The sequence below is a fragment of the Mirounga angustirostris genome, unplaced genomic scaffold, assembly GCF_029215605.1.
Source record: "Mirounga angustirostris isolate CCGP_5_RB_7025 unplaced genomic scaffold, mMirAng1.0.hap1 SCAF_14, whole genome shotgun sequence".
NCBI lineage: Eukaryota > Metazoa > Chordata > Mammalia > Carnivora > Phocidae > Mirounga > Mirounga angustirostris.
Window position 1 is genome coordinate 19,357,262 of NW_026991722.1, and position 26,442 is coordinate 19,383,703.

The following is a 26,442-nucleotide window of genomic DNA, read 5'->3' on the forward strand; positions in this document are numbered from 1 at the left end:
TGGGAGGTGTACAGTTTTGCCTCGCTTGGGCTTCTCAGGTGAAATGTACTTGTTGAGCTCCCTGGGATAGTTTGGTTCTAGCATCTTGGTGGATTGAGCCTGGAGCAGAATTCTTGATTTGGGGTTCATGGAGGAAAGGGAAGGGCCCCTAAATCTATATGTGCCCCTTTAGGTTTTGGGGAGTGTGTGAATGGAGTTTCTTAGGTTCTCAAGAAAATTCAGTGCCCTAATGTTAAGGCATACTGCCACGGAAGAATGGTCAAGAACCAGCTTCAGGGGTAGTTCTGGCCCCCAAACTGCCCTGTTGTTTGTGATTAATCTGAATGCGTCAAAGCACGGCAGAGCGGTGGAAGGGGCATGAGGTTCCACCCAGCCTTTTCTCTGACTTGCTTCAAGGATTTTAGATCGAAATCCCTAGTCCCTCCGTATAATAGAACAGTTCCTTGACCTTCCATAGGCAAACACCTAAGACTCATCTGGCCTCACACAGTGTAAGAGGTGAAGTCAGCTCCAAGCATGAGGAGGCAAAGCAATCTTGACCAACAGTCAGATCCCATGTTAGATAGACAAGAGTGATGTGTGCAGTAAAGTGAATTTTTTATGTTTTCTGAAGCGTAGCACATTTCTTTCCTCTTTGTGGGTCTGTAGGTACCCTGTTGAGTCCAGTGGAACTCCAAAGGGGCTACTGATGACACACAAAAATATTGTATAGCTGGTTGACAAAGATACTTGGAATGGTGCTATGAACGGCTCCATGATGTCTGATGTCAGTATCTATAAAGGACAAAAAAATCCTAGAACATATACCTATGGCTCAGGATCCTTGACAGTGATTTCACAGCACCTCCAGGGGAAGTGTGTTTGCAGATAATTATTATCAACAATAAGGACCACCAGCTTATTTTTTCTTTTCTCATTTCTCACTGTTCCTTCATGAAACTGGGGTAAACCTCATGGTGTAGTGCAAAGCTCACACAGTCTGCCGGTTCAGCACTGAGGGCAAGTAATGAATGGAGTTTTTCAACTCTGTATACATGAGGCTTGTTTACTTTGTGTACAAGCTTTGGGCCAGTGATCTGGGAATTGGGTTGTTAATCTAACTGATTTTAGCATTTTTAATCATGTATTTTAATAGGGAGGTAACAGAGGGTAGGGGCCTCTTTGGCCTCTGGTGCCAACAGTTGTTTGGAGACTCAGGACTTAATGCAGTTATTTAACCTCACAGTGCCTAATTTTCTAATCTATAAAATGGGGTTAATTATAGGTATTTTGCAGGGTTGTATTGGTGATTAAGTAAGATAATGCATTTCAGGTTTCTACTGTGAATAAGACCCTCAAATGTACTTTTCCTTATTACTAAAAAGCAAAGTAAAATTGAGGGATTGGGAATTTCACCTACCGTCTTTAATTTAGAATGTGCTATTTCTCCAGTATGGTTAGAAGGATATTTTTTCTTTATAGAGGGTCATTGACTTTGAGAAAAAAAAAAACCAGTCAGCAAAAGGTTACATGGAAATAAAAAACAATGTCATTTAATTGTTTGTTTTGTGTTGTTTTGTTTTAGGTAGAGATTTAAAATATAAATTCACTTGATTTGGAACTGATCAGAGCATGTAAAATTTTATTTAGAAGACACAAGAGATAATTTAAAACTATACCTAAATCTGACATAAAGGTTAAGAAGGCTGGCTTTCTAGAGCAAATTAAAGGGAAATAGAGGAAGACAAGCAAAGAGAGGAGGGAAAAAGCGATAGGGCAGACATCTAGAAGAAAGGTAAAGCCACGCTCAGACTTAAAGGTAGGAAGGGGGAGGTGAAGGGAGAACCCAAGCAGAGGAGAGAGAGAGTAGGGACCAGAAAGGTGAAAGGAGATGGGCTGGAAAAGTTCTGAAGCCTTAATTAACTGATCTTGTCACACACAGCTGTTCATTTGAGTAGTGGGCCTCCGAGTATTATTCCTTTTTATCACTGCCTTTTGAAATGCTAATTAGATAATTGACCATTGTTCCCAGGTCTTTGGTTACTTTTTATTCTTAAACTTTTAGAGACTAGTCCTTGAATGGGATACTCAGAGCTGCACACCAGATGGGAAATTATTCTCTGCCTTATAGTTGCCAATGACCACCACCATACTGCTTGGGGTTTGTGAAATCCAGCTGAGAGCCAGATCTAGCCTAAGGGGCGGTTAACACATTTCTTGGGATAGTCCTTCCTCAATAGGTTTTTATTTTGTCATGGTGAAGAGGGCTGCCTTTTTATTTTACACAGATTTATCAGATTTGCTCTAATCAATAACAAGTCTTCCTGACCATGAAAAGCTCATTTGAAGACTATCTACAAATGGTTAGTAGGGCATCTTCAATTTCATCTGATACACAAGTACAAGTGTTCATGGTTGAAGAGTATGTTATTCTTCTACATCTGCCCTCTTAACTCGTAGTTGTGTTTGTTTTTTACAAGAACTGAATTAGACAATGTACATGAAAGCATTTTGAAGGAATATTACACTCAGCACAAGTACAAGATTGTATTAAGTGATAGTAATATATCTGTGAATCTTGCAGGAAAACACTCTTGACCAACAGGACATTATCTAGTAGGAGAGATGCCAGTTCTACATATTTTGCAGAGGATTAATCATTGTTTTTAGATATATGCTCAATCTCATATCACAGAACTTCACTGTGGTCTTCCGTTCTGTAGAAGCATTAAAATAGCATGTCTGTTCTTTTCTATATGATCGTTAAAAATTATTAAACTGGATGTTATAAAATTGATTTCACTGATGTCTTTTAAATTTCTGATGAATATTTAAGTGTAAATTATCAGAAGCTTTATGAGAATAACTGACTTAGCTGTGGTCCTATAACAGTTGGAATATTGATAGTGTTTGCCATTTTAAATTTAGGTGAACTGAAATTTTATTAATCTGGCAAGAATATCACAGAACAATTCTTTCCCCTCAGGCCATTTTTCAAAAGTACAAACATGTTTTTTAAAGGAGATACATGTACATTGTGAAATATCTTACAAATAATGAAAAATAAAAAGATGAAAATAAAATTCTCTTTTAATAGTTAACCCTTATAAAAGCGGATTGTGTTGTCTGGTGTTCTTTAATCACACACACATATTTATGTAATTTTAGATAATTTAGCTTTTGTTTATGGTTATATAATCTTTATTTTCACTTTTTATATTTGTGCTTTTAAAATTGATTTCTGTCAGAGATATGTGTATTTTTGTTTCATGGATTTATTTAACTAGTTTAGTTTTCCTGTTTTCTAATTTATTAATATATTTTTAAGCTTCATTATTCTTTTGGTTTTCTGGGACCTGTTTTATAAAAGTCATTTTCCTTGAGTTGGCTTTTTAGTTAAATTATTTCAGTACTTTTATTTTCCAGATTATGAATTTGTGCCAGACTATAAATTTGGCTGCATCCATATGTTTTGTTGATACGAAATATTATGCTGATATCTAATATTCCCATTGTTAATAGTTTCCTAATAGTTCTTATTGGTAGCTTTGTTTTCCTTTTATTTATTTTTTATTTTTTTTTATAGAAGTGTTTTATCAAATAGCATATGCTTTTTTTTTTTTTTTTTTTTGATGGAGAGAGACACAGCGAGAGAGGGAACACAAGCAGGGGGAGTGGGAGAGGGAGAAGCAGGCTTCCCGCCGAGCAGGGAGTCCGATGCAGGGCTTGATCCCAGGACTCCGGGACCATGACCTGAGCTGAAGGCAGACGCTTAACCACTGAGCCACCCAGGCACCCCTGTTCTCCTTTTAAAATACCAGCCAATTTGCAGTGCCACTCTTATTTTTAATAGATTATCGTCTTTGGCCTTTAAAATGTTCATAACTGATTTCTAGGTTTATTGCAGTGTGATCAGTAAAGAAATAGTATGGTTTCTTCTTAAAATTTATTACACTCTTATTGTGTCTTAATGATGATTTGGGGAAATCTTTAATGGATATTTGAAAAGGAGGGTTATTCTCTATAATGTGCATTTTAATTTGCTTTTTAATTTTTTATACTGAACTGCATCTTTTGTGGACCTAGACAGATGTGTTAAATTCTTACCCCCAAAATGATATTTCTGCCATTTTTCATGCCTAATCATTCGTGATGGCTACATGTTTATGATAGATTATAATTCCACCTCTGATCTTCAGTACTGCATCTTTCATTATTACTATCTCTTTGTTCTATTGTAAGAGAACTTTTCAAGTTTATTATCTTCATGCTGACATATTTTCTACAGTCTTATGCTGATTTTAATTTTGTCAACACAGTTTTACTTTTCTGATGGTGTTTTATCACCATTTATACTTTTATGTCTCTTCTCTCATGTTTTGTCTTGGCATCTGTTTGGTAGATATGCTCTATTTTACGTAACCATCACAGGTAATACTTTCTAAAATACACTTTTATTTTTGTAGGTGAAGATGTTTTTCAAAGTCTGGTTTCTCTTGGAATCAGGAGAGTATGTCCACCTATATTTTAATTAGTAGATTGTTTTCCCCTCATAACACTTTTTAAGATAAGTTAAACTTTGATAATTTCCAAACCCACCCTTCTTTAGGATGCTGGAGCTAACTGCATTTATTCTTTTCCAGCTAGCGCCCCTGTTAGCTTCTGCCAATAGGAGGCGCTAGAGAAAGACTGGAATGCTGGTGGAGCAAGAAGGAACTTCAACCTTCCTGCTATCCTCAGCACCCTGACAGCATCAGCTGTTTCCATTTTTTGTTTTTTCCCCTACATTTCTGAAATCAGCCTGCTGGTACTTCCTCCTCATTGCCTCTCCCCTGGGCTTCTAGGCTCTACAAACCCACCTCTTCCCTTTGTTTCCCCAGCCCTGGGCATGTAGCTGTTCCCAGGTGACCCCTCTTGGGTGATTCTTACCTCCACACCAGAGAACTGTAGATATGTTGCTTAAGCCACTCATTCAGCTGTACTGGTTCAGGAGGGCGGCAGTCTTCCATTAGCCTTCTAGAAGCTTCCTTTAAAACATAAGACTTCAGAAAGAGGATGATAATATACTGATGTCTCTGATCTTTAAAAAGAAGTCTATCTAGATGTTTATTGTCAAAAACCTGATTGTATCTTATAAATACCGTGCATGTCACACTTCATCTAGGGTAAAAGGGTTGTTAACCTGTATCTTTTAGGGCGGGGGTGGATGGCTTAGCAAACGGCACATGGCCCTCATTAGCCAATTCTCAGTGGGGGAGCTAGAGAAATAGAGATGAGAGTAAGCGAACAGTTCTGGTGTGGTTTTCTTGGAGGATAGGGTAGGGAGGATACATGTGGGAGAAAGGATGTATTATGTTATGAAATTTGACTTAATGTGCAGTTTGCTTTTGGTGTTGCAAGGCAGTAAAGAGGCTTATTGACGGCTGTATTTGAGGTCATTGCAGAGCATGAAATGTAAATCAAAGTGTTATTCCTCACTAGACGCTGAAGGATAACATTTACATAACATGCTTTTAAGGTAATGAGTTAAGTTCATTATTTCTTTATTACTGTAACTGTTTCAAGAAAGTTATTTCCATACTAAAAATACTTCCTCTCCTGCTTGAATCTGATTTGTCCTAATTTTTGCATGACTTTATAATCTATTGTTAGCAAATGATAATTCCATTTATTTTTGTTTCAAGGGGAAAATTGTTAACCAGCTGTTTCAATCTCTCCAAATAAACTTGCTTCCAGAATTCCTAGTAAGTAGCAACGCTGATTGATAGGAGTGTCACCGTTTCCCTGACCCTCTCTCCCTTGTCACTATGACATAGTGCAGAAACCAAATAAGAAATTTGAGCAAAGGAAAAGATCCCACGGCCTAGATACTTCACAACTAGATAATGAGACTCTGAATTATGAAGAATAGACTGAATGAAGAAATATCACAAATCCATAGTGGCTTAAAGAACACAGTGATTTCAGAGTGAAATCTTTTTACATAAATTTTATGGTTAACTAGTAATAGGATAAAACTCGGAGCAATCTAAGAAAATTATGTTATGATTCGAACCTAATGAATGGCAGTCTTTCCTCTGCTATTCTCTTTAAACTACCTATTGCTTTTTTTTTTGTATGATCAGATTCTCTTTAACCAGTTCTTTGCTTGTAACTAAAACTGCGTGTTCCTGTTCAAAAGTGGCATCTTCATTTATAAATTCACAGAATATGATCTTCAGGGAAAAAAATGTAACTCAGCTTTGCATGGTTTACATAATGTGATAGTCTCATATTTACTATGTGGTTAACAAGAAATAACTGTTACCAACAAAAATCAGGGAATTTAAAAACAAGGAACATTTTGCTTGGGAGCCTATGTATATCTCTATATAAATACATATAGACATCTATAAACATCATCGATCCTACTCATATGCCCATGCCATATATATGTGGATGTGGGATGATGCTTGTTTTTATATATACAAGTCTATATTTATATAGCTGAAGAAGTGAAACATATTGCTTTTTATTTAAGTGACTCAGTGCGTTTATAGACAAGCTTTATTTTACAGTTCTTTATCAATGCTGGGATGATTAAATGTTACTAATGAGATGGTCTTCTGATAGTCAAAGTTTGACAGGGTAAGTCGATCCCTAGAGACATTCCTGTGATACCAGTCCCTTTACATTGGGTAAAGAATTTCTAGGAAAATTATTATTCTTTGACAGAAATTAAAATTTGCTTTGGATAACTTGACATATTTGAATTATTCATTTATGACATTGCTTCCAATTGTTATGAGTATGTTTGTAATTGGGGGGAGGGTCTTTAGGGGATGGGAAGGTGGAGAGTGGAGAAGATTCTCATGAGCACCCAACTGAATATTCAGTCCCCTGGTAAAGTGTAGAGGGAGGAAGTGAGGCCCCGTAATTTCTTTCTTTTTACAATTATTTAGTAACCACAGTTCATACTTTATATTTTCTGTAGAGTATTTTTAACAGCTTGCCTTTATAGTTGGGAAATGACACTTACCTGGATATTCTCAGGTTCTTTATTTATGGCATCAGTGGGGACTGCAGCTAATTAGCTATAGAGGAGACAATGAGGATACATGTGTACTAAGCCGGAAAATTCCAAGAAGAATACAAAGACCCTAGAGTGTCTCGGTGCAGCAGAAATGTGAACGATGTCTACAGTCGCATCATTCTGCCTTATGAATTTATAAAAGTGGGATTTTTTTTTTAGGTTCTGAAATAAAAAGTATTCTTACATTTCTCAAACTTGCTCAGAGATCGTTTCAAATCCCATGTGTTTTAAAGCTGTGGTAATTGAGACAGTGGGAGTAGTGGTTTCTCAGCATTGGAACCCATCTTAGCTTTTTCAAGATGGAAGATCTTGTTGGGAATCTTGGAGGTTGTTGATAATGTTGCTACTGTAGTTGACTTTCACACCCACCCTCCCTTGTGTGAAACGGTTGGAGGTCTGACTAGTGCCACTCTAATGGTCTAATGTGCTGAGTTTGGGTTGAGTGCTTGATCCTCTTTGTATGGCACGTTTGGATATGCATAAATGGGTAATAATATAGGGAACTAAATCTTCATTTTCAAGAACCTGTGGTGACATTTCTCTTTATTAAAATGTTGGATAATTGTCAGAAAATGCAAAACAAACAAGTTGGGGACACTGACACATTTCTTTATTCCCTCAAATTTCATCAACTTTAAAAACAAGATTTATAGCAACAAGCCTTCAATGACTATTAAACACTTTTTGTGTTACCAAAACATATTTTGATTTTTGTCAAAGTACCTACACCATGTTCACAACTTCCCTGTACTAATTCTCATCCTCACCCTTGCCAGCTTTGTATCTTTCCATCTGCCCCTCCAGGTCACTCCCCATCCTGCTCTCTGCTCTGAGGGGCTAACCTTTGACAATTGTGTAATCCGACTCTTTCTCTCAGTTTTCTGGTTGGGTTTAGCCAATGGGAAGCCTCATCTTTCTCTTCACTTTGATTAGAAACCTGTTTAAAAAAATGAGAGTGTATTGTTTTAGACTTAGGAGTAAACTAAAATTTACTGAGCATTTTCTGTGAACCAGTTTCCATGCTTTCAGACATGTTATGTTACAAAAAACTTCAAGTAGACTTCATTGGCTTCCTTTAAAAGTCAGGAATACTGGGGTGCATGGGTGGCTCAGTCGGTTAAGTGGTCCTACTCTTGATTTTGGCTCAGATCCTCATCTCAGGGTTGTGGGATCAAGCCCAGCATCCGGCTCCACACACACTCCCCCTACCACACACACACACACACACACACACACACACACACACACACACCCCGCATACCATACACATACCACACCACTATTCTATGGAAACTTCTTTTAAAGCCAACTTGACTCTTTAAATCACCATACCTAATTTGCTAGTATCATCTATTCTCTTTATCCTCCTACTCCTGGGGAGGGGGTGTATGTTTCCCATGAGTCTTTTTCCCTTTTTCTCCTGAATCACTGAACTTCCCTTTTCTCCTGGCTTTCCAGCCTTTATATATGTTCAAGTCTTTCCTGTCTTTAATTAAATACACACACACACACGCACGCAGACACACACACGCACGCACACACACACACACCAACTTTTGAGACTAACTTCACCTTCATTTTGTTCTTTCCTTTACACAACCAAGTGTTTTCATGTCACATTCTCTATATACTCAACTATGATCTGGCTTTTTTCCACCACACTTTCCAAAAATTCCCCATTAAGGTTGCGAGTGACATGTCGAGTTGATATGCTTTGGCCTTTCTACTGCTTGACATCTTTAAAGCCTTTTACTCTGGACCACATAACTTCTCTAACTCCTACTGTCTTTTAAAACTCACTCACGGTCCACCTCTTCTGGGGAGCATTCCTTAACGCCGAGACTAATTTGGCTGCCCCTCCAATTTATCCTCTTATCTTCAGGGGCATATGTCCTCATAATAGTTATCACACCTGCTGAAGTGTTTTGTCTTGCTGATTGAACTATAGTTTATTTGAGGGTCGGAATCATGTCTTTCCATGGGTTTTATATTTTGTGTTCTCTTCTTACCTGGGACTATCTCACTTTTTCTCTCCCGTCTACTTGCCTGCCTTTATTAGGTCCTTTAACTGTTGTTTGTTGAGCTCCTATTATTTATTTATACCACTATTTATGCCTGTTATTTATGCCATTCTTTACGCTAAGTGTTGGTGATACAGAGTTAAACAGGAGGTAACTGTTTTTTATGAGGTTTACAGTCTGCCTCTAAACTTAGGCACATTATTAATCTTGTTGAGGTTGTTTTCATCGTTAGAAACATAACATTTATAGTAATATATAGGGCAGGGTGGATCAAATGAGCATGTTTAGTAATTGATTAACATTGTGCCTGGCACATAATTAATATTCAATTAGTGTTATATGTTAATGTTAACAAATCTTACATTACATATGCATTATACATATATCAGATAATGTATGAATCATATTAATACATACAAATTGTGCAATTCTATAAATGTTACACATAAAATGTAAATAATACATCAATTGCTTTGTGCATCAGTATATTTTCACATTTATCCCTTTTACAAAATCATGGTTTTCTTCTTTTGTTCATTTGCTGCTTTTTACTTACAAAAAGCTTCTGTCTATTAAAAATTCAGTGCCAAGGCTGCCCGGTGCAAAGTTCACCATGGAAGAGGCTTTCATCATAATGAACCTTTTAAGAACCAGTTTTAGAGGGAGATATTAGCAACTTGTGATTCTTTAAAAGTTTTCTGTTTAGTGACTTACTTGGATTAACTGCCATCACTTTCTCATCTTCACTGGGTTAATTTTCAGGTTTTCTGGTTGGCCGTGGGTACTGATTGGCATGGTAGTGCATGTGATTGTCTTATGTGTGGATGCATACATAATATTTCCAAACACATGCTCAGTAATCAGGAGGTAGATGTGGTACCATGATACTCCCGTTGTTATGTCGTCATCACAGGATGCCACCAAAATAGTGAGGAAGAACGTCAGCATTCATTAATTTGGTGCCATTCAGAGAACATTGGCAAAGGGGCAAAGAAACAAATCTGAGGGGAGCTGGAGGACAGCAGAGAAATCTGGTGTTTGCAGAATGATCTTTGATCTTTCAGAGGAGTAATGCGTATCAACAGTTTATCTATGTGAAATAATTTACATGCAAAGCAGATCAAGAACGTGGATCTTACTTATCTTTGTAGATTATAGTTTGGTTTTGGATAAAGGAAAAGCCAGGCATCTATAAAAGGGGATTTACATGTTTATGCTAACTCAATTAGCATTAACAGGGGCTACCAATGATGCTGGCTGTCTAGCCTCAAACTTCCATGCATGCATTATCTAAGACAATAAAAAGATTTTCAAAAATGTTATATAAAGAAGAATTATCAAATGTGTGGATCTGTTTTAAAATCAAAAAAATATTGTGTTCTGAGATATTACTTCTGGAATAAGTAGTTTTTTTTTTAATAGAAGAAAACAAAATTGTATCTTACAGCCATTAAAGCTTATTGCATTTTTCCAAATTTATAGTCAGAAGTCATGCAAATTTTCTTTAACAAACTGAAGGATGCATTTGTAGTCTAAATGGTAGCTTTGAGAATAGTTAGATATTTATGGAAAAATTATAAGAAGCAATGTGAATTAAAAAAAATTCAAAAATAGATGTTGGTTAGGAAAACTAGACTCTTTCACTATTTGGTAATGCATATTCTGACTCATTCACACAGACATTGTGGTACCTAAAGTGTTGCAAAATCGGACATTTATATGGAGATGGGCTATTGATGTAAAAAAAAAACCAAAAAAAACCAGGCTGAGGGCTGGGAAGGAAAAGGAATGAGTACAGTTTTTTTAAAAATGAGCTCTTTGTCTTACATCCTTCATCATGCCTAGATCTCAGAGAGGTTTTGTCCAGTGAGAATAAAGAGCCCATGGGAATTACCCAGGAATCACCCACCAGTAAAAGGGATAGTTTTACTTCAGTGAGCAAGGGTGGGACCAGAAGTCTGCAATAGTCAATGATGCTTTTTTATCCTCCTCATGCCAGGTGAACATTTGCATATTTAGAATGCTGACTCATTGGGGGAATCACAACCTAGCTGAAATCCATAAGGTGATGCCTCTTTATCCTCTATTAGGGGATTTTATCTAACATGAGTGCAGCAGTTAGATTCCATGGGTTTGTTACCAGTTTACCCACTGACCTGCTGCTCAAGGCCAGTTCCTTTCCCCACTATAATCTTGCTCATTATACTCACTCCTACCCTTAAGCACTTACTTGCCTGTTGAAATCTTACTAGTTATTCAAAGGGATGCCAGTACCTCCTCCAGACATGATCTTTCTCATCTCTGAACTTTTGTAGTATTTATTGGTCTAACTGTTACGACACTTACACATTTTCCATGCCTTTTAATTATTCTTTTAACTTTTTATTTGAAAAAATTTCAATGCCTATAAAATAAACTTAAGATTAGTAAACTCCCATGTAGTCATCATATAGCTTCCACAATTATCAACATTCTGCCATTTTTTAATCATCTATATATATCAAACTTCCCACCCCCACTTGATTTTGATTAATTTTGAATAATAGATTATGAGAGTCTTAAAGTCAGGGGCTCTCTCTCTCTCTCCCTCTCTCTCTTTCTCTCTCTCTATATATAGTACACACTGGAGTATATAGTATATGTTAATAAACATAGTACACAGTATGTTACGTATAGTAATATATATACCATAGTATGTAGTATATACTAATGTAGTGTATACATTATTTAATTTTGTTCTGATTAGAAATATACCCTCATTGTGAAGATATCCAATGTTAATATTTTGAAGACTGTGTATATTCTAGTCTTTGTCTTAAAAAACTTAACATGAAATTTATATATTGCTTTTTAACTTAACATTTTACCATGAGCATTTTTCGGTATCCTTGAGTATTTTTGAAAGCATGATCTTTTAAAGGCAGCATAATATTCCATCATATAGCTCTTCCGTAATTTATTTAAACAGTTTCCTACTGTTTATACCTGCAGTATCTACAGTTTGTACCTACAGTACCGCCTTGAACATCCTTGTACATAAATACTTGTTCTCATTTGCAGAGATATTGTTAGGATAGTTTCCTAGAGAATTGTTAGGTGATTGTTAGAATCACATAGCTTGGGCGCCTGGGTGGCTCAGATGGTTAAGCATCTGCCTTCAGCTCAGGTCATGATCCCAGGGTCCTGGGATCGAGTCCCACATCGGGCTCCCTGCTTCTTGGGAGCCTGCTTCTCCCTCTGCCTCTCTCTCTCTCATGAATAAATAAATAAAATCTTTAAAAAAAATAAAAAATAAAAAAAAGAATCACGTAGCTTGCCAAATTGTTATCCAGAAAGCCTGTGCCAATTTGCATTATTTTTATCTTATTAACTTGGTAGTGGAAAAATGGTGTCCGATTGTGTTATTTTTAAAAATTGGCATTTTCTGGATTATTAAGGATATTGGGCATTTTGCATATTCAGAATTCTTATTTTATGAGCTAAATAAGGTGTTACCTAAAATTGCAGTGAATGGTACATGCCATTTAGCTTAGCTCCAAATTTAGTGCTTTGCAGCAATGATCAATTATTTTTAGTATTTCACAAATCAGCTTTTGCTGTCTTTGGAACCAGAATGTCTTCCTAAGTGCAAATTATGTTAGTTGAGAGTTGGTCTTACTTTATTTTTTGAATATTATTTTTCAAAATTGTCACTCTGTAATTTTTTCTTTACATCATATAACTTTATTGAGAAATGTAACTTTGTCTGGAATTATTTAGTTTAGGCAAAAATTCTTTGTCCAAGAAATATGCTCTGAGGTCTAACTAAAATTGTAGGTTCTGAAAAAAAAATCATTTATTTACATAAAAGTTTTAAATCACTCATTGTATTCTACTGAATTTAGAGTATATTTAAACTTATTCTAGAATGAGTTTAGAACTCTTGTTTTTAAAGCACTTAGTGCAATTTGTATATCCAGTAAAATAGAAGTTGCCATTTTCAAAACTGAGTTTTTTCATGCTAAGATTGCTCTTTTGCTGTATGAAATTTCCAAACCCCAGCATAGGAATTGAATGAAAACATTTACATTAATAAACTATTGTAGGTAAATATCTTGAGTTTCAGAAAAAAAGCAGAGAAGGCTATTGGAGTTGTTTTATTACCTTGCTCTAGTTTGTAAATCCAAAAGTAAAACTACCGTTTTATTAAAATCTCCTGTCCTTAGTTATTTCTAATCAAATCATACCTTGCCTGAACTATGTTCAAGTATGTTACAAACCAATTTACTGTGTTGTGTTTAAAAATAATATTAAAAGTATATGTGTTATGTGGAGGGGACATTCAGCAGATCTGCCCAGACATCAACAGGATATTATTACCCCAAAGAAATGACGACAGTTTGCCAGCTTGATGCTTAGAGGAAGGAAATTTACAAACATCTCCAAGAGAGGCATGTTGAACCGTTGAAGGAAATGAGGCACGTCCTGCTTTTATTGTGCTTATTGGAGTGGGATTCCCAGAAGACTGAACAAGGCTGTCCTGAGACCTCTGTTTGGCAAAGATCTTGTTGACTCATATTTTATTTTTTGTTTCGGTAAAGGTCTGCTATTGTTCCCATTTCTAATGTAGCTCATAAACACACAGCCAATATCATTTCCCCTTCTATTGACTGATGTATACAAATAAATGAAAATCTACCATCATCATTAGCTTGTACTCTGTTTCCATGAAGCAAAGAGAAACAGGGAGGTCTCCTTGCAAGAAAGACCCTTTAAACAGAGAACTTTGGAAGTTCGTGAACTTATATTTTAGAGTTTTAATCACCAGATATGTTGGAATTTATTTCTTCCTATTCATATGGAAGAGGAAAGCAGAGGTAAATATTTACCTACCTTGTATTTTGAAAGCTTAGCTTTGATGAAAAAGTTTGATCAGTCGACTTCTGAATCCTCTACTTAGAAGTTGAATCACTGGACATTTTTGACTGAGATATTTAGACTTCTAGTTTGAAATGCCTGGTTTCAAATCTTAGACTCATGTAGTTCTTTGATATATTTAAATTTTTCTATCAACTTGTACACCTATATCTGAGAAAGTAATGGGAAATAGTGCAAACATTTCTGCTTTTTACAACCTAACTTTTTTTGGTGTATCTATCAAAATGCCTATGAGTGTCGTAGCTCTTTAGACAGAAATACCCCAGTGGAAATCTTCCTCGGTCTTCTGCAGTGACTCAGTCAGTCTGAGGGGCAGACTGAGGGCTACATCTGGAGTTTGGGTTATGAATTTGTACCCCTAGCTTTGAGTCAGAAGATGTGGTTACTCTCAGTCTTATTCATTGAGTGACACTGCATAGAACCTCAGGGGAGACTTGGCTTTTGTTTAGTAGACATTTAAAGGAGAAAAACATGAAAGAGAAAAATAGTGTGAGAAAGCAGAAGGCTAGTGTTTGTTACAAATCTGGTTTTGCTTTCATTTCTCTTAGTTATCCCTTAGGGTTTATTGCTTTAGATAATTTTTTCCAGTCATTTTAATGTATGAAAAATTCCAAAGAAGGGTATCATTTCAACCCTTCAAAGGTACGTTTTAGGGTACAGATAGGGACTGATCACCAAAGGAATTTCCCTGGCTGGAGTCCTAACATTTTAAGTTCCTGTGATTTTTTACCCTCTTTTTATTTTTGGCTCAGACCCCCCAGTAATGTCTGGTTAATGGAATTCCTATGAGAGACAGATTTGGATGATATTTGAGGGTCTAAATGTGCTTCTGAATCAGGATTTTGAGGAGTGATGTAAAGGTAGAGGTAACTCTCTATTGTTCTACTGCAAAGGGACTGAGGATTTTGGATATGGGATAGTCATTTTGGATAGTCATTTTGGATAGTCATTTTGGATATCACCTTAAGCCATTAGAGATTTTGCCTCTGATGACCAGGGTTGCCTTTCAACTGTTTGTTGGGGAGAGTCATTCCCTCAACCTTCTAGTTTCTAAAAGAACTCAGTTTGGTTTATAATCTCGAGGGCTTCTTTTGCACCCTAGACTGGCAGGGATCATCAAATATTTTCTGAGTGGTTTTCTACACTTTGAATTAAGGCTGAAAAAATAAGTAGTAGTACCAGCATCTGAACTGAATATGTGTGTGTGTGTACATGTATGTGCTTTTTGTTGCTGACCAGCTTGCTTTTAGGTAACTATAATTGTAGCAGAGAGTAACCTGGATAATATCAAGGCTTTGGAGATCTTAGTTCTGTAGTAATATGATTTAAAAAACTGCTGTGTCTAACATTGCTTTACAAAATCCACAATAACTTGGGTATAGTAAGTTGACAGTCCCTTCTTAATGTTCCTTGAATCCTTATAGAAATAAGACACATATAGATACATTTTAATTCCAATTAATCTAATCTGTGTTGTGAAATAGTCAAAGGTCAGCAACTGGAACTCAGAAATGGAGTATTTTTCTCGTTTAAAATGCATTAAGATTTAATAGCATGCAGAGAACCTTCCTGCAATTTTTGAGAGATTTACTCTGAGGTTTACTTCAGATCATCTGTTTTAACAGTTAATCAAAATACAATTTTAAGTTTTGTTTGGATTTTTTAAACTCAGCACATAATTTTTAAAAAATAAGCAGATTTCTTCCATAAATTGTGAAGATTTTTGTAGCACCTAGCGTGCATGGCAATTTTGTTACCTGCTGATTGTTTTTGTGTTCTCAGGAATAAAAGGGTATGAGGGGCAACAATATTTACTGTATAGATTTCTGGTATTTTAAAATGAAACCTCAAGTGTTAAGTGGGAAGGGTGGGCTTCACATCTCAGCTCTACCACTTCTACCTGGAAGCTGAACAACACAATTATTTAATTTCTCTGTAAGATGAGGGTATTACAAGTACTTACTTCATCAGCTGGTGAGAGTTAAGTTAGTTGATACATTGAAAGCATTTAAAACAGTGTTGAACTCCCAGGATCTGCTCAACAAGTATTTTCAAGATCTTATCATGATCAGTTTTAGAGAGGAAAAATATAATGGGGCAGTTTCTCAGTTATTAGAAATTCTTATTACATTTGAAAATTCAATGAAATATTGACGTTCAGAAATTATTCTCTCAAGTGGTAGCAGAGAAATTGCTATGACTGTGCTTGCCTGTGGAAGTATCTTTATGATGTGCACGCATGCATGTGCGTGGGTGTATTGTAACGTGCACATTATTATAGTTGATATTTTTCCATTGGACATTTGGCTTCATCTTACAGAAGGAAAAAGCGGTTTTAGAATCAGGAAGCTGACCAGAGGATTCTAAATACTTTTTTATCCAAATGCTGATTCTACCTGGGAACTGGGGAGGTGACAGCCACAGCTCTTCCTGGGTTTGTTGAAGCTCTACTTATTAGAAAGTAGCTTAATCCTCTCTGCAAAGAGAGGAAGTGCTGTTTTATTACAGAATCACGTGGGTCGAGGATCACTGAACCAGAGAGAAAAACTGCTCCTGTTTGATTTCCACTACAAGGGATCAGTCTTTCTAGATCTGGAACAATGATAAAAAATGACCTGGTCTTGCAGTAAAACAGAGATTTAAGGGTTTAGCCTCAGAATCTGAAGTCTTTAAAACTGGAAGAACAAGCTTTCCAGCTTCTAGCCCACTCTTTCATTTCAATGGTAAAGAAACCATTGGTCAAATAGGTGTCTCTATAGAGTTTACGTATTGAACAGCCAGGTCTAGAACTCAGGCCAGCTGAATCCAGGCCTGGGGTTCCTTCAGTGAGAATGCACTTTATTTTCTACCCCCCCGCCCCGACCCTTATATGAAATAAGCCTACTCTCATACGTTATAGTGGTTAAGCACACAAACTGGATCTGTACATTCTGGATTTCAAAACTGGTTTCCCATGTCATAGTTACTTGCTCTGGTAGCCGTTTCTCAGTTTCCTCATCTTTGCAGCGGGGCTAATAACTTTATAGAATTATTGTGAGGATTAAATAAATCATTTCTTGTAAATTGCTTATAAGAACGCTTGGCATAAGTGTAAACTATAATAATAATTATTATATTATTAATCATTTTACAATAATTATTTTATTATTAGTGATAATATATTGTTTTTAAACACTTTAGCTAGCTTTCGAGATTGAGCATACTACAGTAGAAACGTGGCTTTGTAGAGGAGTAGGATTCCATAGATATCCAGTGAAATCGAGGCCATAAATCATTGAACATCTTGCTTCATTTTTGTGTGAGTTATTTGGATTGACTAAGTGCTCTGGGTATCGGGCTGGGTTACCATCTGCTGTGTTTTGCCTCCATAGGTCCGGCTTGTTCTCCTAGGGAATGGCAAGGTAGAAAAAATGCCAATAACCTAACTCCAAAATGTATCCTAACTGTCTTGTTCACATTTAAGACAGTTTTATTGCTGTAGGTAAGACGGATAACTGGGCATTATTCCAACATCTTGGCAGTTTTCCTTTTCCAAGGTACTAATATTAGGATTAGCATGTCGTTTTAAAGCCATTGCCTTTCTGCACCTTATAATTGCTTGTTCTGGAGGGAGGCTTGGAAGATTTGAATTAGGGTTTTTCTGCCAAATATGGGAAAGGAGGTCTATTTTGTTTTAATACTTTGCTTGGTTTTTAAAGTCGGTACCATGGTTCGTTTTACCAATAGAAGAAGTCAGAGGCTGTGTGAGCATGCTGTGTGTATGTATATATCGGGTAGATGCAGACAGAGGCAGTGAGGACCCATGAGTGAGAATGATATAGCTCTGTCTGTTGATTTTTTTGTGTGTGCTTCTGTTTGTTTTGGTATTGATATCAAATGTTCAGCAGTGCAGTGATTTGTCTCATCTGTTATGTTTCTTTTTTTAAAATTTATTTTCTAGATTTTCTTTAATGTCATCTATTTTAATAATGAAATAATAAATTTGTCCAAGTTAAATAGCATCAACAATGTTAATTGCTTCAAAAAGCGGGAACTCAGATTGAACGGCATCAAATCTCTATAGATTAGCCTATTTTATTTTATCCTTATTTAGATATAATTTTCACATAACATTGTACTGGTTTTAGATGTACAACGTAGTGATTTGATGTGTGTATATTGTGAAATGACCACCCCAGTAAGTTTAGTTAATATCCATCACTTCACGTAGTTCTGGTTTTTTTTTTTTTCATGTGTTGAGAACTTTTAAGATCTACTCTCTTAGCAACTTTCAAATACACAGGACAGTATTGTTAACTGTAGTCACCATGCTGTACATTGTGTCCCCAGGACTTACTTATCTTATAACTGGAAGTTTGTACTTTTTGACTTTATTTTTGGTATCGGTATCAATGTTGGGGGGGGTAGAGTGATTTGCTTCATCTATTATGTTTCTAAATCAAAGCCTAGATGGATTAAAAAGATTAAGTTGTTTATGAAAGAATCATGTCCTCTAAAGTATTGAAGAACATAGTGTTTGCACTTGCCAGCATATTATAACTAGTGATTAAAATGCTTTGCTATGTTTACTCAAATACTGGTAGCATTTCTACTTTTTCTAAGAGAACCTGGTGCTACAAAACTTATTAGTAAGTAATGCTCTACATGTAGGCAAATAATTAGTCCTTCTGAATTCATTCAACCCTTCTTCTGACCTTCTCTTATGAACTTAGAAAAATGTTTTTACCTTATATTATTGTTCTTTAAGGGAGTGAATAGGATATGGTGAAAAAAACATCTACTCTGTATTTAGGCCTGGTCATCAATTTCAGCCTTCGTGATCACTTGTTTATAGAACCTTGGGCAAAATTCAATCTAAGTTCTTCCTGAGGCTTAGTTTCCATCTTCATGTAATTGTTATAAGGACTCAAAGAGATAAGCTTGGAAATGGTTTAGTTCCCATACGTGCACAACAGATGTGAGGTCTCTTTTCTCCCATGTGTACATTTCTTATCTTTTTTACAGACTTCATGGGAGCAGCATTTATAGATTCAAACATATTCTTGACAATGGCCATGCTACCTAAGAGTTGCTGTGAAAGTGTTACGGCATGAACACGTGTAGAAGAGCAGAGGGGAGAAAAAGTCTGTGAAGGGAATTAGATTAGATTTCAAGGGAAAGTTGGCTATGCCCTTTCCAGTTCTCTGCTCTGTGTTGGTAAGTCTACAGGACCTGATTACTGTTGTTGCTGAACGAAACTGAGTTTCCCAGGAATGTGCTAGAATATAACTACAATTCTGTAATTTGACATGGAAATCATGGCACTTGAGCTGGTTATCTTCTGAGTGTCGGTGGAAGTTATGAATCTCATTTTTGGAGAACCACCAGGAGCTCTGCTAGAGATCTGGACACTGTTGCTACACAGACAGTTACCCTCTTGGGGCCCAGTTGACTCATCTGTGCTATACATTGGGGAATGTCTGTTCTGCCCTCTTTTGAGGTTGTTTTTGAGAATGAATGAAATATGTGAAAATTCTGTTCAGTGTAGAAAAGGGTTGACGATGGTGATGATGATGATGATACCAAAAGTACAGAAAATTCATGCCTTTCTAGCTTGGGATTTCCAGGAATGCATGGTGATAAAAATTTCCTGTTTTTGATGCTCATCGCACTTTATCCAACTAGGAAATGGACCTTTAAAATCTGACACAAATAACTAAATTATTTTCTTTTGTTGGTGAAGATTGCTTTAATTTTAGAGGCATATCTGGTTAAGATCACCTCACGTGAGGATTCTCAAAGTTATACTGTGCCTCACTAGTGACTGAAGTGGTTAAAATAAAAGACATTCAGAATGAATAAGGGTAAATCAGAGGTAATTAATATCTATTGGTAAGGAGTTGGCACATACAAAGTGTCAATAGTAGATGTTTTTTAGAAATTGAAATGTTACCATGGAATCACTGTAAAGTTGAATATCTGAAGATACCTACTTTCAAGCCGTCTGTTAAGATGAAGTTTATATTCATTTTATTTATCGTGCTTGAAACCTCTTATGCTCTGAAATTTTCCTGTCTGTTAAAAAATAGCTTTAGAAAAAAATTAGTTAATTCCTTAACTTGCACGTAAGTTCTTTTCCTTGACTTGTATGTGAGTCGTGTCATCTTTGTAAAAGGTATGATGAGGTGCCATATACCTACTATTATAATACCATTGGTTACAGTTTCAAAGTCAGAGTTTTGTGTTTACATTTTCCCTATATTGTCTGGCTTTGTAGTCCCTGCTTTTAAGTGGTGTCCCAAAATAGCAACAAAAGAATAAACTGTGAGTTCGGTATATTAGGTCTGTGTGATCTGTTTATTGAGCAGCTTCTTTATCTGGTTACCAAGGATGGGTTAAACTTCTAACTCAAGATTCCTTTATTGTGCTATATTGTCCTTTAAATGTCACGATCAACTTAATAAAATAGTTTCAAGTTGCCAGTGGGGAAAATCTCTATGAGACACCCAACAGATAAGTTTAAGGACTTTAGATAACCAAATATAGTGTAAACTAGAATTCAGTGACTTTAGATTTAAGGACATAAGGTGTTGGAGGAGGATCCTGGTGAAGGATCTAACATCTAACTCCTTTTCTCCACAATGAAAAAAATGGGGGAAAAAGTATAGATACAAGAAAACATCATAATTAGTATGTCTATTTTGGTTGGTTTTTTTTTTTCACTTAGGGGATTTCAAATTCATATGAGAATTGCTGAAGGAAACAATTCAGTTATAACGAATATTCTCCTTCCATTGCAAAATCTGAAAAACGCTGTTTTTTGCGTTGCTACTTATCTATGGCCATTTCTCTTTTTCCACTTCATTGTTAGTGTTTGTATGATTGGGGGGGAGGTCTTCTGGATGGGGTTGCTCACAATCCACAAAGCCTTTTCCTCCTTCTGTTGAAAGAAGGCACAGCTGAAGTCAGTCTTTGCCTTTTCATGATATGGGGATGCCGTGGAATCAAAGCCGGCCGGATGAAAGCCCCAGAGCTTCCTGTTTCCAGCTGTCTTCCTCAGCGAAGGTTGGTTTTTTTTTTTTTTTTTTCCTCCCAAAGATGATGCTTCCTTTCAAGGGGTTTTTAATCTGCAAACTGTTTCCTCAGTTTATTTCACTACAGTAAATTGTGTTCCCTTCGGGTCATATCTGTCCCTTTTAAAACCCAACCTGTTCTTTTCAGTGGTGTTAGCTGCTACTCAAAAGAACAAATGTGATTTATTTATAAAGTCGCTTTAATGAGGTACGAAGACCAATAAACCTTCACCACTGGAGTTTCATCATTTTGGTTGCTGTATTTTCATTTATGAAAAATTTTAGATGCCAAAAAGCCATTGAGAACTCTATTAATTTGACCATTTAGTATTTGTAAACAAAGCAGTTAAGAGTAAAATATGTTGTCATAGCCTTAAGGTTTATTGTGTTGTTTTTTTTTTTTCCTTCCAAATGCAGTATAATGATCTGTGATTTGTTTAATGTAAATGCTAAAAATGAAAATGAAGGCACTGGAAACTGCATAAATGCTAAAATGAATATTAAGAGTGGTTTGATTAAGTAATGATGGGAATACAAATAGGACTCTTTTTTACTGACGGTTTTTAACTTCACTTCTAGCATTGATGTTGGTTCTGAATTTACATTTGTAAATTCTGCTTCCTTTGAGGATAAAGGAAATGAAAAAATGAGTTCTCTTAATCACTTACTAAACATAATCCAAATAATATTAACTGGACCTTCTACCCGTTCCCTTGATCTTCCTGGCTTCTTGCTTAATGATAACAGACATCAGACCTTGACTTGTATTCAACTTATTTAAGTGAGCCACACTTAGATGAATACCAGCTTGTGGCAAAAATTCCCCATTTCTTTATCTCTCCTCTTTCCACAAATATTTATACTAACCTCCTAAAAGTGGGGGAACCTACCACGAAAGGCTTCACATTGTTGCCCTGTTATTTGAGTGAATTCTTGGTGATAGAAAGAAGCCAGGAGCATATGGGGGAGAAGCACCTCATTTCATTTTCACTTTAATGCTAACTCTAACATATGCTTTTGAATTGAAGTAGGGTCCCAAATGCCAATATATGTTCAAAGAATTAAACACTAAAAAAAAGTTCCCCCTTATTTATTCCTGTTGCCCGCTCCTTTGAGGGTGAGCGGCTGATAGGGCTTAAAATCATGAGCATGCCTATTTTATCTGTACTGTTTAATAGAGAGCTATGAAAAAAAAAATGGCAATTAACATATTCAGACAGAAAATCATCCTGGCTGAATGACTCATTAAATAGTCGTATAAACAGGATGTGCTGAAATGAACTGGTACAAAATTTAGTTTCATTGGTCTTTTTGCTCATTATCAGCACTTTAAGAAGCAGACTCGTGGGTGCTTAGAGGACACTTAAATTTCTTTTCTCTTTATTTTTTTCTTAAATACTTCTCCCCTCCTCCACCTCCTACCATTCCTAATTCTCCAGCAGACTAGTATTACCACATCTAAATATGAAACATTGTATTGGAAATCAACCAAGTTAGAGGTAAGAACCTCCCAATTTTGTCTAGGACAGTGGTTTTCATCCCAGTTGACAATCACCATGTACTTGAAGATTTTTTTTTTTTTTTGTAGTTAATACACAGACATTCCAGAACCTCATTTCTTGGGATTCTGATTCAGTAGGTCTGGGGTAGGACCTGGAAGTCTGTACTTTAATAAAAGGCCCCATGGGATTCAGATAGCCAGCGAGGCTTTCGAGCCAGTCACTGATTTGTGTCCTGTCAGAGTAAAACTCCTGTCTCATGTACCTGATCTGTGGCCATCTGGCCTCCATATCAGTGGGTTGCAGTTTTGGTTGCACGTTAGAATCACCCAGGGACCTTGGGAAAATGCTGATGCTTGACTCCACTCTCAGTTGAATTGGAGTTTTAAAACCTGCGCAGTTGGTTCTAATGTACAGTCAAGTTTATCAAGTCCTGTCCTACACAAGCAGATGGAGGTAGATCTAGCTGGAAAAGTTCTTTCTAGTTTTCTTTTCAAGGTGCTTGCTTTATCCTGTGCTAAAATTCCTCTCTCTGCACACACCCACAGCGAGACACACATAATCACACACCACTTAAACCTTGTCTCTACAAAGGCTTTCATCATTTATTGGTACCCTGTTCCTAGGTGGGAATATAATGTTCTGCTCTCATGTTGTGGCAGAGTCCTATTTTATGTGAGTACCACATCTGTGATGTATAGATGTGTTGGTATAACGTTAGCACCCTACAAAGACTAAGTAAGAAGGAAGAAGAGCAGGATAGCAGTTTAGCAAAGGAAAGAGTATCGATCTATTGAGTCCCTGTATGCTCCAGGAAAAATTCTGAATAAACAGATTTCTTCTTTAGCAAGTTGTGACGTTATGTTGGAACCTTTCATTACATTGACTAATACTAGTATTTCTTAGACCTGTTCTGTAAAAAGTCTGAGATCGTCCATAAATGAAGATTAAGAAAAATACCGTCCTCACTTCAAGGGAAGGAGGGTGAATTTCCACCAGCATAATCTTGTATACAGGTACAGGAGAACTATACTTCCCTGTTGCCCAAAGGTATTTAACCCTTCCTTGGCTTTAGGGGTATTTACATGTTGCTCGCATTCAAGGAGAAACCCATCATCTGTAGGAAAGAGTTCTTTCTTACGTTGAACTTTCCATATGCTGAATCCCCTTGAAATTATTGAGAAGAGACACCCTTTAAACACCAGGCAGGCAGAGCCTAAGTTTGTGACAGAAAGGGAAAGTTGACTGAGCCCTGGGGGTCTTAGATCCCCAGGCATCTCTGACCTTGTGGGAGAAGAAAAGCCAGCAACCACTCCCCTTCACTAAAGAGGGAGATGCCAAGGGGAGATTCGCTAACTCATTGATCTTTACATCTCTTGTCGCAGAGTTCCTGCAGTAGACCCCTGACTCCTGATGACTGCTCTAGGCTCATAAGTATATACAAGGGTTTCCAAGGAGACAGGGCCAAAGAGTTTTCGTTAGAGAAGACAGCTGGTTTTGGCCATGACACTAGCAAGAGTTAGGACTGTTGTCTGGTTTAGAGTCTAGGCTTGCATCCTGTATAGGGGCAGAGGACTCAATATCAGGATCATGCAAGGGGAGCTCAGTACTTGCAAGACCCTGACCATGTGTTTCTCCTTCCCTAGTGCACCTAGAGGTTTCATTTGTCTAATCCCAGACCCAGCCCCGGGAGGGAGCAACAGAGGTCTGGAGAACCATTGGTAATGTAGATTTTCAAGGCTTTGACTTTCTTTACTATGATTGATAAAGGGCTTCCTTGCAAAAATATCTTGATAGACTCCCAGGAAAAGAAACACTTGTGTGTGACTGACTTGCTCGAGGTGCCCATGGCCCCGTGTGTCACCCTGGTGGAGGATAATCGTCCTGTGATTTTTTGTCAGTAGGTATAACAAGTGGGTAGTGCTTTGTGCATTCCACTGTGATGAATTAATTTTGTGTTCATTGTAGTAGCACTGATCATAATGAATTAATTTGGTATTCATGTGCATGTCAGAGTTTTTTTTTTTTCCTCTTCCAGTTTCATGTAGCTTTAGTTAATGGATACTTTAGAAGAATAACACATCTGATTCTATTCTCATGTTAACTTTTCAGAATCCCCCCTCCTCAGTATTGTGTGGTATTCTGTGTTTAAAAATATTTAACTTCATGTGAAAAATAATCAATATTTTAATAACAATATATTAACTTTAGCATTTCCCCTGCTTTTACAAAATAAGGGAAATAAGTAAATAGTTATGACAGGTTGAATGATCTAGTCAGTAACTTGTATATTTTAGTTTGGTTTAAAAAAAAATCTAAGCCAAATGTTTGTAATTCATAGCTATATTGAAGACAAATATTGTGTTCTCTTATGCAAATATAAAATAATGAAAACTGCCTTATGTAATAGTTTGCTCTTCTTTTAATTTCTTCTCTCTTCTTTTCCTCACAGACAAGATTGATAAATGTATGTGCATATATTATTTATCTGTTCATGTAAGGACACATAATTGGCTATTAGATATGGTAATTGCATAAATAGATCCTATTCAAACTCATTTCCTTTTCTGTTTATAAAATAAATGTTTTCTTTAAATTGGAATATAGACTGAAATAGAAGTGCCTGATTTAGGATTGAGAAACCAGGTACCCAAACAAAAATCAAACTAAATCCTGGGAAACTTTTTACCAACTTGGGCTTTAACCTATATGCTGCTTCTTAATTTGTTCATCATGTTGGCTAATTATTGAAGATATTTATAATAGAACAAGGGTTTCCTTCATCACTCACCCACCTGCTCGGCTGATTTGCTCCCACTAGGAATGTGGTGGAAACTTTTGAGAAGAGATTTTTGTCCTTATAAGCATCAAGATGCCATTTCGAGTTTTTCTTTAAATTTAAGCTTGGAAACGATATCATCCTCCCCACACTCCCTTGGGGCTTTAAACTTTTCTTTCTTCCTTCCTTCCTTTCTTTCTTTCTTTTTCTTTTTTTTAAATAATTTTACACCTCCTGTGCAATTTGATTCTGAGCAGCAGTTGTGTCCCATTCTAGAACGCCGTGTTTCAGTAGTTGATGGTTCCTGTGTATATTTTACTACTTAGAGTATATAAAGAAGTTGGGACTCAATTGCAAATGGCAAGGACCATATAACTGGGTTGCTATTGCTTTCATTATTTTTGTTATTATTGTAACAGCTTGTGCAATAATATGCTAACAAAGATTTATGGTTTCATGCAGCAGGAGGAAATATTGGGATGGAGGAGAAAACTCATGTTAAAACAAATGTCTATAATAATAAGAAGAAAACAAAACTGAAAAAAAAGCTCTAATTGTTTCTAGTATAAATATTTTTATTAACATTTGCTATGGTTTGAAGATCTTGAAAGTAATTATTTATGCATTTCTGGAATTTAGATATGTTGTCCGCCTATATGTGCATGGCTGTTCTTGGAAGGAGATTTTTCTTTCTTTCTTTCTTTTTTTAGTGTGTGTGTGTGTGTGTGTGTGTGTGTGTTTTGTTGAACTGGGACACACAGCTATTGAATATGCAATGAACAGAAAATTTATGGAGGGCAGAATTATGAGTATCTGAGGAAAGTTTAATTACTTTTATAATTTAGATAAGCTTCATAATTTATTGTAACACACTGTACTTTGGCACAATTTGTAACAATTATAAAGCACTTGAATTTAGGTTCCTTACTTGGCAGCTATAAACAGAGTTAGCTGTAGGAAAACTTCCGTATTTACTTTTCTTCTCAGCCTTGCATTAAAGACTTGTGCTGTAGTGCTTCTGTTGCTCTCTTTTTCATTGACCACATCTCTGGGTTTTATTTCCCTGGAAAACATGTATTACAATATAGCCGGCTTGTGGTTGTAAACATAGAAGGAAGCCAGC

General features: G+C 36.4%; 1 protein-coding gene across 33 annotated transcripts in view; it reads left to right on the forward strand.

The window, feature by feature from the left end:
* Positions 1-26,442, forward strand: part of TCF4 (transcription factor 4) — a 353,491-nt gene that overhangs the window by 58,914 nt on the left and 268,135 nt on the right. The window contains exon 1 of one of the 33 annotated variants that reach the window (XM_064578867.1): positions 13,486-13,928. The exons of the other annotated variants lie outside the window; for them this stretch is intronic. Coding sequence (XP_064434937.1) covers positions 13,910-13,928 — 19 coding nt within the window. The 5' untranslated portion in view covers positions 13,486-13,909. Of the gene's footprint in view, positions 1-13,485; positions 13,929-26,442 lie in introns of those variants that run through there. 33 annotated transcript variants of the gene reach the window in all.